The sequence below is a fragment of the Balaenoptera acutorostrata genome, chromosome 7, assembly GCF_949987535.1.
Source record: "Balaenoptera acutorostrata chromosome 7, mBalAcu1.1, whole genome shotgun sequence".
Classification (NCBI taxonomy): Eukaryota; Metazoa; Chordata; class Mammalia; order Artiodactyla; family Balaenopteridae; genus Balaenoptera; species Balaenoptera acutorostrata.
In genome coordinates, this window is record NC_080070.1 from 16,304,202 (window position 1) to 16,318,240 (window position 14,039).

General features: G+C 40.7%; 1 protein-coding gene across 1 annotated transcript in view; it reads left to right on the plus strand.

Annotated features, from left to right (window-relative positions):
- CREB3L2 (cAMP responsive element binding protein 3 like 2) overlaps positions 1-14,039 on the plus strand; it is a 129,759-nt gene that overhangs the window by 63,869 nt on the left and 51,851 nt on the right. Inside the window, exon 2 of the mRNA XM_007177097.2 lies at positions 11,526-11,742. Coding sequence (XP_007177159.1) covers positions 11,526-11,742 — 217 coding nt within the window. The remainder of the gene's footprint in view (positions 1-11,525; positions 11,743-14,039) is intronic.

Genomic DNA, 14,039 nt, shown 5'->3' on the forward strand with positions numbered 1-14,039 from the left:
CCTAGTGAGAATTGATTGCAGGACTTCAGAAGGACTGGGGGAAACAGAGACTCCACTCTTGGAGGGCACACACAAAGTAGTGTGCGCATTGGGACCCAGGGGAAGGAGCAGTGACCCCGGGGGAGACTGAACCAGACCTACCTGCTAGTGTTGGAGGGTCTCCTGCAGAGGCGGGGGGGTGGCTCTGTTTCACCGTGTGGACAAGGACACTGGCAGCAGAAGTTCTGGGAAGTACTCCTTGGCGTGAGCCCTCCCAGAGTCTGTCATTAGCCCCACCAAAGAGCCCAGGTAGGCTCCAGTGTTGGGTTGCCTCAGGCCAAACAACCAACAGGGAGGGAACCCAGCCCCACCCATCAACAGTCAAGTGGATTAAAGTTTTACTGAGCTCTGCCCACCAGAGCAACAGTCAGCTCTACCCACCACCAGTCCCTCCCATCAAGCCTCTTAGACAGCCTCATCCACCAGAGGGCAAAGAGCAGAAGCAAGAAGAACTACAATCCTACAGCCTGTGGAACAAAAACCACATTCACAGAAAGATAGACAAGATGAAAAGACAGAGGGCTATATACCAGATGAAGGAACAAGATGAAACGCAAGAAAAACAACTAAATGAAGTGGAGATAGGCAAGCTTCCAGAAAAAGAATTCAGAATAATGATAGTGAAGATGATCCAGGACCTCGGAAAAAGAATGGAGGCAAATATCGAGAAGATACAAGAAATGTTTAACAAAGACCTAGAAGAATTAAAGAACAAACAAACAGAGATGAACAATACAATAACTGAAATGAAAACTACACTAGAAGGAATCAATAGCAGAATAACTGAGGCAGAAGAACGGATAGGTGACCTGGAAGACAGAATGGTGGAATTCACTGCTGCGGAACAGACTAAAGAAAAAAGAATGAAAAGAAATGAAGACAGCCTAAGAGACCTCTGGGACAACATTAAACGCAACAACATTCACATTATAGGGGTCCCAGAAGGAGAAGAGAGAGAGAAAGGACCAGAGAAAATATGTGAAGAGATTATACTCGAAAACTTCCCTAACATGGGAAAGGAAATAGCCACCCAAGTCCAGGAAGGGCAGCGAGTCCCATACATGATAAACCCAAGGAGAAACATGCCGAGACACATGGTAATCAAATTGGCAAAAATTAAAGACAAAGAAAAATTATTGAAAGCAGCAAGGGAAAAATGACAACATACAAGGGAACTCCCATAAGGTTAACAGCTGATTTCTCAGCAGAAACTCTACAAGCCAGAAGGGAGTGGCATGATATACTTAAAGTGATGAAAGGGAAGAACCTACAACCAAGATTACTCTACCTGGCAAGGATCTCATTCAGATTCAATGGAGAAATCAAAAGCTTTACAGACAAGCAAAAGCTAAGAGAATTCAGCACCACCAAACCAGCTCTACAACAAATGCTTAAGGAACTTCTCTAAGTGGGAAACACAAGAGAAGAAAAGGACCTGCAAAAACAAACCCAAAACAATTAAGAAAATGGTCATAGGAGCATACATATCGATAATTACCTTAAACGTGAATGGATTAAATGCTCCAACCAAAAGACACAGGCTTGCTGAATGGTACAAAAACAAGACCCATATATATGCTGTCTACAAGAGACCCACTTCAGACCTAGGGACACATACAGACTGAAAGTGAGGGGATGGAAAAAGATATTCCATGCAAATGGAAATCAAAAGAAAGCTGGAGTAGCTATACTCATATCAGATAAAATAGACTTTAAAATAAAGACTATTACAAGAGACAAGGAAGGACACTACATAATGATCAAGGGATCAATCCAAGAAGAAGATATAACAATTATAAATATATATGCACCCAACAGAGGAGCACCTCAATACATAAGGCAACTGCTAACAGCTATAAAAGAGGAAATCGACAGTAACACAGTAATAGTGGGGGACTTTAACACCTCCCTTACACCAATGGACAGATCATCCAAAATGAAAATAAATAAGCAAACAGAAGCTTTAAATGACACAATAGACCAGATAGATTTAATTGATATTTATAGGACATTCCATCCAAAAACAGCAGATTCCACTTTATTCTCAGGTGTGCATGGAACATTCTCCTGGATAGATCACATCTTGGGTCACAAATCAAGCCTCAGTAAATTTAACAAAATTGAAATCATATCAAGCATCTTTTCTGACCACAACGCTATGAGATTAGAAATGAGTTACAGGGAAAGAAAACGTAAAAAATGCAAACAAATGGAGGCTAAACAATACGTTACTAAATAACCAAGAGATCACTGAGAAATCAAAGAGGAAATCAAAAAATACCTAGAGACAAATGACAAAACCTATGAAAACACGATGATCCAAAACCTATGGGATGCAGCAAAAGCAGTTGTAAGAGGGAAGTTTATAGCTATACAAGCCTACCTAAAGAAACAAGAAAAATCTCAAGTAAACAATCTAACCTTACACCTAAAGGAACTAGAGAAAGAAGAACAAACAAAACCCAAAGTTAGCAGAAGGAAAGAAATCATAAAGATCAGAGTAGAAATAAATGAAATAGAAACTAAGAAAACAATAGCAAAGATCGATAAAACTAAAAGCTGGTTGTTTGAGAAGATAAAAAAAATTGATAAACCATTAGCCAGGCTCATCCAGAAAAAGAGGGAGAGGACTCAAATCAATAAAATTAGAAATGAAAAAGGAGAAGTTAAAACAGACACCACAGAAATACAAAGCATCCTAAGAGACTACTACAAGCAACTCTATGCCAATAAAATGGACAACCTGGAAGAAATGGACAAATTCTTAGAAAGGTATAACCTTCCAAGACTGAAGCAGGAAGAAACAGAAAATATGAACAGACCAATCACAAGTAATGAAATTGAAACTGTGATTAAAAATCTTCCAACAAACAGAAGTCCAGGACCAGATGGCTTCACAGGTGAATTTTACCAAACATTTAGAGAAGAGCTAACACCCATCCTTCTCAAACTCTTCCAAAAAATTGCAGAGGAAGGAACACTCCCAAACTCATTCTATGAGGCCACCATCACCCTGATACCAAAACCAGACAAAGATACTACAAAAAAAGAAAATTACAGACCAATATCACTGATGAACATAGATGCAAAAATCCTCAACAAAATACTAGCAAACAGAATCCAACAACACATTAAAAGGATCATACACCACGATCAAGTGGGATTTATCCCAGGGATGCAAGGATTCTTCAATATACACAAATCAATCAATGTGATACACCATATTAACCAACTGAAGGAGAAAAACCATATGATCATCTCAATAGATGCAGAAAAAGCTTTTGACAAAATTCAACACCCATTTCTGATAAAAACTCTCCAGAAAGTGGGCATAGAGGGAACCTACCTCACCATAATAAAGCCCATATATGACAAATCCACAGCAAACATCATTCTCAATGGTGAAAAACTGAAAACATTTCCTCTAAGATCAGGAATGAGACAAGGATGTCCACTCTCACCACTGTTATTCAACATAGTTTTGGAAGTCCTAGCCACGGCAATCCGAGAAGAAAAAGAAATAAAAGGAATACAAATTGGAAAAGAAGAAGTAAAACTGTCACTGTTTGCAGATGGCATGATACTATACTTAGAGAATCCTAAAGATGCCACCAGAAAACTACTAGAGCTCATCAATGAATTTGGTAAAGTTGCAGGATACAAAATTAATGCACAGAAATCTCTTGCATTCCTATACACTAATGATGAAAAATCTGAAAGAGAAATTATGGAAACACTCCCATTTACCATTGCAACAAAAAGAATAAAATACCTAGGAATAAACCTACCTAGGGAGACAAAAGACCTGTATGCAGAAAACTATAAGACACTGATGAAAGAAATTAAAAATGATACCAACAGATGGAGAGATATAGCATGTTCTTGGATTGGAAGAATCAATATTGTTAAAATGACTATACTACCCAAAGCAATCTACAGATTCAATGCAATCCCTATCAAATTACCAATGGCATTTTTTATGGAACTAGAACAAAAAATCTTAAAATTTGTATGGAGACACAAAAGACCCCAAATAGCCAAAGCAGCCTTGAGGGAAAAAAATGGAGCTGGAGGAATCAGACTCCCTGACTTCAGACTATACTACAAAGCTACAGTAATCAAGACAATATGGTACTGGCACAAATACAGAAACATAGATGGAACAAGATAGAAAGCCCAGAGATAAACCCATGTACCTATGGTCAACTAATCTATGACGAGGCAAAGATATACAATGGAGAAAAGACAGTCTCTTCAATAAGTGGTGCTGGGAAAACTGGACAGCTACATGTAAAAGAATGAAATTAGAACACTCCCTAACACCATACACAAAAATAAACTCAAAATGGATTAGAGACCTAAATCTAAGACCGGACACTATAAAACTCTTAGAGGAAAACATAGGAAGAACACTCTTTGACATAAATCACGGCAAGATCTTTTTGATCCACCTCCTATAGTAATGGAAATGAAGACAAAAATAAACAAATGGGACCTAATGAAACTTCAAAGCTTTTGCACAGCCAAGGAAACCATAAACAAGATAAAAAGACAACCCTTAGAATGGGAGAAAATATTTGCAAACGAATCAACGGACAAAGGATTTATCTCCAAAATATATAAACAGCTCATGCAGCTCAATATTAAAGAAACAAACAACCCAATCCAAAAATGGGCAGAAGACCTAAATAGACATTTCTCCAAAGAAGACATACAGATGACCAATAAGTACATGAAAAGCTGCTCAACCTCACTAATTATTAGAGAAATGCATATCAAAACTACAATGAGGTGTCACCTCACACCAGTTAGAATGGGCATCATCAGAAAATCTACAAACAACAAATGCTGGAGAGGGTGTGGAGAAAAGGGAACCCTCTTGCACTGTTGGTGGGAATGTAAATTGATACAGCCACTATGGAGAACAGTATGGAGGTTCCTTAAAAAACTAAAAATAGAATTACCATATGATCCAGCAATCCCACTACTGGGCATATACCCAGAGAAAACCATAATTCAAAAAGACACATGCACCCCAATGTTCATTGGGTTCATGCACCCCACTATTTACAATAGCCAGGTCATGGAAGCAACCTAAATGCCCATCGACAGACGAATGGATAAAGAAGATGTGGTACATATATACAGTGGAATAGTATTCAGCCATAAAAAGGAACAAAATTGAGTCATTTGTTGAGACGTGGACGGATCGAAAGACTGTCATACAGAGTGAAGTAAGTCAGAAAGAGAAAAACAAATACCGTATATTAACGCATGTATGTGGAACCTAGAAAAATGGTGCAGATGAACCGGTTTGCAGGACAGAAGTTGAGACACAGATGTAGAGAACAGACATATGGACACCAAGGGGGGAAAACTGTGGTGGGGTGGGGATGGTGGTGTGCTGAATTGGGCGATTGGGATTGACATGTATACACTGATGTGTATAAAATTGATGACTAATAAGAACCTGCAGCATAAAAAAACAAACAAACAAAAAACAACTAATACTAAACTTTCTTTGGGTTATTTGTATGGAAATATGTTAATATAAATGTTTCAGACATTACATGAAATTTCTAAAAATCTTATATGTTCTGGTGTAATGTTATAAGTCATAATTCTAGTTATTACTTTAAAATGTATATGTCCGAAATAACTAAATTTCCTTGTCAATTGCATTATTATGAACTTTCATCAAATCTTTAACTGTGGTCATTTTTAAGTCTTTTGTCATTTACAGACAGTTCTGGGTGTACTCTGATGCTTTTGCAAATATGTTCCTATAAAAGGGTTTCATCTTCAAGGAATTCATGGAAAAGACTGACAAGTACAGGTTTCTGGTTACTGACTATACTGCTGAACTGAATGAATAAGCATTTTCAGAACTCTAATGGAAAACTGATGAACTCATAAAAGTGCTAACAAAAGATCAAGATGAAAAAAAAATTAATTACATGGGACTGAGTGAACTGATGAGGATGATTATAATTTTTGTGACTTTCTGTTTGAGTTAAAAAAAAAAAAATCCCACAAGGACTCAGAGGCAAAAAATATACAAATCAGTTTTCACTGCAAAGTAAAGGAGCTGTTACAGTGGAGGATTACTGGACTGAATGTCAATATTATGACACAGTATGAGTGTGTTTTGTGTTTGGTAATTGCAATCACTGTTGCTTTTGTTGTGGTCATCCATTTACAATGCTTGGTGTCCGTTTATTTATCTCTTGTAAAAATAAAATACAGTGTGTGTGTGTGTGTGTGTGTGAAAAAAAAAAAGACCCAAGAACTAGGAGAAGGAAAAGGTTTATGATGCTTCTCTTTTTTAAGAAAAAAAAAATTTCTTTTGACTTATTAATAAACTATAGAGAAAATTGAAAAAAAATAGAGAAAAGTACAATAGGATCTTCACATTCTTAAGGAATATTAAACAATAAAAACAAAAATAAATCATCAAAAAAAAATGGTCCACATCAAAAAAAATTAAAAAGTAAAAAAGAATAAAGGGGGACAAGACTTCACAGGACGGTTGGGGCCAGGTTGAAGGATGTTAAATGCCAGGTCTTTAGTAATGGGGAGACAGACCTTGAAAAGGGTTCATAAAGGAAGTTGCATGCATCTTCACTGAGGAGATGAGGAACATTCATGTCATGAGATAGAGGTTTAACCTCGACAGGAAGTTTCTTCCAACCGGAGAGTCTGTGATGTGGCTCTGAACCCTTTGGCAGAACCACGCTCAAAGGGCAAGAAAATATTTCTGTTCTCATTGCTGATGCCCCGTGGAAGTGATACCAGGAGCCTCTCCATCTAACAAACCCCTGACACATTTCTACACTTCGAATGTGAAGACTGTGTGTTCATAATGGATGAGTGGATGGGCTGTCAGTGAGTCTGTCTTTTGTTTTTTAAAATCCAGTCTCTACTACGTGTCAGCTTTAGAGGCTGACTTAAATGATGGAGCGTTCCGTGGTAGAAAGTGCATGGGCTTTGGAACTGGCTAGCCTTGGGATGGAATATTAATTCAGTTAATGCAACTCCAACCTTAGGCAACGTACCTAACCAACCTGAGCCCCAGTTTTCTCATCTATACATGGAGATATGCCTACCTTATAGCAAAGCACCTAGCTCACTTTCTGAAAATCTAATGTGTCAAGCACTAAGTCCATCAGATGAGCCTACCACCTGATCCTATCAACATCTTCATTAATGATCAGCATCAACATCACGTTTTCATCCTGGTTAGAACTTCTCCAAGCCGTTGGGTTGTAAAGCTCGGATGCTTCTTTCCTAGGAGAAATAATGTGGGGAAAGTTCGGTCAATTTGCAATAAGAGGATCTGTGTTCAAGGCCAAGCTCAAACAGTAGGTGACTGAGACCTTGGACAGTGGGTTTAAAGCCAACTTCCCAGGACTGTTGTGAACATTGGTTGAGGGGAAAGCTGTGAAAGTATTATAAACCCATAAAACTTGATGAAACTATTAGGCAGAATGGTAAAATGCTATTATGCCATGTCTTTGAAAGAATTCAACTGACATTTCATAGCCCTTGAACTACTACACGAGTAGTCCTTTGCTAAAGTGTTTGTAGGCAGAAAGCCTCCCTCTTTGAGGCTCACTTTGCTCCTTTCTCTGGTCTTCGGCCTCCAAGACCATATGCCCCTCTCTCACTGGCATTAAAGATGGTCTGATTCTGGCCTGGTTCCTGCACAGGCAGTGGGAGCTTGACCTGTCTGCTGAGCCCCAGAGCCCATAGCTGCCAAGGAGACCCAGCTGGAGCTAATGTGCTGGGCTGAGTCACAGCGTCTGGTTGGGACAAGTTGGGCGTATCTTTGGGGCCCCAAAGACACACAAGTGTCTCTCTGGGACCTTCTCAGTGCTCACCACTTTGCTGAGTTCCTCGGTGTGGGTGGTGGTTAAGCACAGTTTCTCCCTTCTTCTGAGGAGCTTCTTTTTCCAGAGGGAAGGTTGTCATACTGCACTTGGTAACAACAATGAGTTCTTCAGGACTCCCTGTCATTTAGGACTAAATTGTTTGGTGACATGATAATCACTACAAAATCCAAAGGAAGGGGAGGTCAGGGATGGTTAGCAGAGTTAGAGAAGGTTTATTATTGGTTATCCAGGGGATGTTCATGAAAACATTCATTAGTGCTGCTCAAGAGAAAGAAAATGGTGTCAGCAGAGTAGCCCAGCCTGGCCAACTTCCATGGGAAAGCACCGGCAATCAAAGAGAGCCTTGCCTCAGGATTCCAGAGGCTTAGATGGGCCAGCATAGCTGGCAAGGGCTGACACTGCAGCACAGGGACAGAATTGTGGCTTCGGAATGCAGGGATTGTGAGTTCAAGTCTTGCTTTTGCAGTTTACATTGTGGCATTTATTTCTCTTCTTGTTTCCTTAATTTTGGTCTTGAAAGGAATTCCGTCGAACGCTTGCAGAATATTCACCCTCAGGTAACCAGTAAATTTGTCTTTGGGGAGCCGCTTAGGGAATCAGACCCTGGCTTCAGGTTATCAGAGAGTCAGGAAACTTGCATCCTAGTCTTAGCCTTGAAGCTGTTCCACTCCTTGCCATGCAAAGCCCGGTCCATGGGCCAGCAGCATTACCTGGGAACTGATTAGTAATGCAGAATCTCAGGCCCACCTAGATTTGTGAATCAACATCTATGCCTTAAGATCCCCAGGTGATTCATATGCACATAAAAGTTTGAAAAACACTGGTCTAGATGATCAGCTCAAGGAAGGCACGGTTTTTTCTGTCTTCTTCTTTATTATTTTATATCCACAGGACCTATCTAAAGTTTAGCACATGATGGCTGCAAAATCCATGAATCTTTCTCTGACCTTGAGCATGTCCAAACTTCTAGGGACTTTGTAAACTTCCAGTGACTTTGTAAACGTCCAGGGACTTAATTGTAAAGTGGTGTAGGGAGAGAGGTGGTGAGTGGAGATGGGGTCAACCTTCAATGGTTGAAAAACTGACGTGAACATTAGAATCACAGGTGGTAGTGGTGGTTTTTATATGGTTGTCTTTGACCTACTAAGTCAAAAGCTCTGAAGATGGGTCATAGGATTTGTATGTTTTAAAATTTCCCTTTATGTTCAATAATGTTTATTACAATAGCATATATAAAAAAATCTTTAAATGTGCCTCAAGAGGAAGTGGATAAGTACAATGTAATACAATTCAGAAATTTAACTGAATGAAATAGAGCTACACATGTAAACATGAATAAGCCTAAAAAATTTTTTGCAGGAAGAAACTTGCAGAGGAGGTGTGAAGTATGGTGCTGTTTATTTAAAGTTTAAAAAGTCCGTATGTTTGTAATAGAAACATACTTATGTAGTAAAAGTGTAAAGTCCTAGATGGGAAAAATAAACACCAAGTTCAGGGTAGTAGTTAACTCTGAGAGGAAAGAAGGGGATTGGATAGGAGCTTCATGTTTTATTTTTTAAAAAGGAAAGAAAGAGTAAAGGAAAAAAGTTGCAGTAGCAATGTGGAAAAATAAGAATTTTTTAAAAAAGGAATCAATACATAATTATTCATGGTTCTATTCTCTCTAATTTTTCTGAATGCTTGAAATATTCCATTATAAAACAACTAAAACAAAATTCTTCTGGTGATTGTGATACAGACAGTTGGCATTTGGGAATTCTTGCCTTAGATGCTTCTAAGGACCTTTCAGTTCTAAATATGTTTGTATACAGAGAACCCTCTCCCAACCAGCCTCTCTTGTTCTCATAGATGACCCATGCCTGTTAGGATGTGCCCAAGGCCTGTGGCTTCTCTGCATTCTGTCCTGATGAGATGCAGCCATTTCTCATGTTTGTGCTGTTGGTGAAACCCAGCAATCTAACTCTGCTTTAAGGACCTAGCCTACAAGGCCTCCTCTCTGTTGTCTGCTTCTCTCCTTTACAAAAGCAGAAGTTCTGCCCTACAACTATCCTAATATTAGAGCTCTAACCTCAGGGTCACCACCTGCCCCCCCCTTCCCCAAGCTACATTCATTTTCATAACACCTTCACTGACACTTCAGTTCAATGGTAGGACTTAGTTGCCCTGCAAATCCCAAGAGTTTTCATTGTCTACCCCAAGTATCACCATTTGCAATCAGTTCTCTTATTGCTGTACCTGCTTTCCTAACTTCCTTTCTATACCAGAGGTGTCCCTAAAGTTTAATCAATAAGGGTGACACCTGTTGGTCTGTGACTCAGGGAACATTAAGAAGGTAGAAGTGGCTCTAACAGCTGGTATCAAGTGAAATTTTAAATTAAATTATATTATAATTATTTTTAATATACTCTACTGCAGTAGTTCTAAACCAAGGGTGATCTTCCCCTTACCCCCGCCCCCCCCACCCCCCGCCACCCTGGCCAAGGGACATTTGACAGTGGCTGGAGACATTTTTGGTTTTCACAACTAGGGGAGTGCTACTGGCATGTAGTAAGTAGAGGCCAGGAATGCTGCTAAACATCCTACAATGCACAGAACAACCCTGCCCCCCATAACAAAGAATCACCCATCTAAAATGTCAATAGTGATTGAGAAACCCAGCTCTACAGACCCTCATATCATGAACATCCCCCTATCAGTGAGGGAGAGTGGATGGGGCTACAGTCCTTTAGTGTGGGACCATGGAACGAGGGATATAGGACTCCCTGTGAATATATGTATACACCATTTCTGTATCATTGTCATGGCATGGCGGGGGGCTAGGGAGGTGGTGCTGTTGGAGATGGAAGATGAGAAGAGATTAAGGAAAAACTAGAAAGGGACAAAGTCCAGGTAGTTGGGAGAATAGAGGGAAGCTGCCTCTGATGCCTTTGAACTTGGCACTTGGCTATAAATAACACTATCATGCGTCAAAAATACAAGATAGCTTATTTTAAAATATTCCCAATACAAAATGTGGTGGACAGTTCCAGTGATGGCCCCGAGTGAGTCATGCCATCCTGTTTACACTTGCCTGCGATGTGATTTTCCAGTTCCTCTGGTCAAGAGGTGGTGTCTATTCTCCCACCCCATGAATCTGGGCTGGCGTTGTCACTTGCCTTGACCTGAAGAATGTGGAGGGAGTGATGATGTGTGCCCTCTGAAGCCATGCAGCTTTGGTTTTCTCCCTCTGGGAACATCTCTACCATCCTATGAGGACTCCCAGCCTGCTAGAGCCTCTTTGAGAAAAAGGCCCAGGTGTCCAGTGTCCCAGCCCAGCCCCCACCAGCCTTCCAGCTCATTGTGCCTCTGTCAGTGAACCCAGGTGAAATCAGCACATCCACCCAGCCAACCCACAGAGTAGTGAGAGATAATAACTCTTGGCTGTTGTAAGCCACTACTCTTTGGGGTGGTTTGCTACACAGCAACAGATAACTGGACATTGTGTATAAGGGACTTCATCTGAAGCAGTGGATGATATTTTTGCTTTAGAACATGTGTGTAACTATCAGATCACGGTTAAGAGAAACTGAGTCCTTCCTCCTTTGTTTCTTGTAGCACTTCTCGGAGCTGCTGGATGAGTTTTCCCAGAACGTCTTGGGCCAGCTCCTGAACGACCCTTTCCTCTCAGAGAAGAGTGTGTCGATGGAGGTAGAGCCGTCCCCAACGTCCCCGGCGCCTCTCATTCAGGCCGAGCACAGCTACTCCCTGTGTGAGGAGCCTCGGGCCCAGTCACCGTTCGCCCACGTCACCGCCAGTGACAGCTTCAATGATGGTAAACCCAGAGCAAGGGCAGCAGCTGGGACCTTGGCACCTTTGGCTCTGACCTCCTTGAGGGTGTGGAGTGTGTGTTATCATTAGCGCCCCCTTCAGCCACATACCTGCTGTGTGTGGCCTTGTGCTTGGGCCATGGGGAAATGCAAAGAGGCACAGAATACCTCTCTCTACCTGAGACTGTGTGCTCTGGGAATTTGCTAGAGCTGAATGGTACTAATTGCTTTCTCTGACCCTGTAGACTGGGCAGCAAAGCATCCTTTTGCAAATCAGGTTGGCCTATCTGGTTGATAATTCCGGTACATCCATTGTTTCAGAGGTCATGCCATTTTTTTTTTCTGAGAAATCATTTTTATGACCATTCTTTCCGTAAACACTTCTTGGGCATCCTCTTAAACTATTTTCAGCATGTTTCATTGACCCCATGTATAGGAGATCTTGGCTAGCATTCCTAAGACTTTTTGCGTTGGTTACCCTTTCATGTCCATTATCAATGCCATTAGTATGGTATGTGTTAAAGGTTTAGTTTTCCTGGCCTTAGAGATGTTCAGATGTTTTGACTATTAATCCATAGGCCTTTAATTGGTATAGGCTGTATGTATACTTTTAAAATTTAATTTTCTATGTTTGTTTTCCTAGAAGTATAATCAGCTATTTTAGTACCTTGAGTTAAGTTTTGAAAACTATATTCTCTAATACTAGTTTGGCATATGCTCTCTTCTCCCAGGAGGATGACCAGAGTGGGGAATGGTCACTAACTTGATGTCCTCTGGCTTGACCTAGATGTCTTCCTCCCTTCCTATACCACTGTACACATGGCAACATCTTGTGAAGTGGCTACCTACAGAACAAGCTCCCTCCTGCTTCTTTGGGTCAAAGGCAAATGCTTCCTATCAACTTCACAAATAGGCTATTAGCTTTGTGGAGGAATCCCTCCTCCAGTTGGGGTTCTTAGGTCTACTACTGGCCTCTAAGAGAACCAACTCTGGGATCAGTAAAACATCATATCTTGGGACAGAGAATGCTCTAGGTTTTTTCTTTCCCATCTCAGATCTGTTCTTCCTTTGATTAGAGGTTTGCAGACCAGCATCCCAGGAAATCTGGCTTTATATACTCAGTGAAGGGAAGGCCCCAAATCTGTTCTTCGGTCTCCTACTGGCCTCTAAAAGAACCAACTCTGGGATCAGTAAAACATCATATCTTGGGACAGAGAATGCTCTAGATTTTTTCTTTCCCATCTCAGATCTGTTCTTCCTTTGATTAGAGGTTTGCTGACCAGCAGCCCAGGAAACCTGGCCTTATATCCTCAGTGAAGGGAAGGCCCCGAATCTGTGGGTGGATTCTTTCTTGATTGGACCCTCTGGAGCCTTAACTGTATTCTCAGATTTTTCCTGACAAGAGGTCAGATGCATGATGATTTAATCCTTCCTCTCTGTGGTTTGTCCACTTTCTCTACCTCAAATCAGGAGAACAGGGTGAGGGGAAGACTCCTGGGAAGGAAGGGAAGAAGTAGAGTTAAAATAATTTGAGGATGTGGAGCTGTCGTGAGGGTAAAATGAGATGATGTGTTTAAAGAACTTAGGACAGTGCCCACCACACAGCATTTCAATAAATCAGTGTTTCCTCTTTCATCTTCTGTTGTTGTAGAGTTGTTATTGTTCTTCTTCCTGATCCCCTTCTTTTCCTCCTTCTCCTGCTTCTGTTTCTTCTGCTTCTCCTCCTTTTTGTCTTTCTTCTCCCCTCCTCTGTTCTCCATCTTCCTTCCCCCTCAATTTCTTATTAAATCACTTCCAGGAATGACCTCAGTTCAAATGCAGGAATATGGTCTCTGTTACGACTACGTGCTCCTCATTTTATCATTTTACAGAGGACCACTGTAAGGAGTCCGCCTTCTTCTGGGTTTTAGCTTAGATAAATTCATGCAGTCCCTGCCTTAGTTGTTTTATTTTTAGAGTGGACTCTAGCACTAGATGAAAGGTTGGACTAAATTGACCTTTAAGATTTGTTTCCAATCCTGAGGTTCTGTGTGGGCATGGTTTCTGTTTAACATTTGTATCTGCCTTTGCTCATGGTTTTCCCTGTATTCTCTTTACTGCTTTGCCTCTGTTATTCCTACAATTCCTTTGATGTCTCTATTTCAAGCCCTACTTCCTTTGTGGAGGTCATTTCTAATACCTCTTGTACTAGGTATCTACTGCTGTGTAACAGATCTCCCAAAATTCGTGGCTTAAAGCAATAGTAATCATTGATTACCTCTCATGATTTCTGTGGATCAGGAATTCAGGACTGGCTCATTTA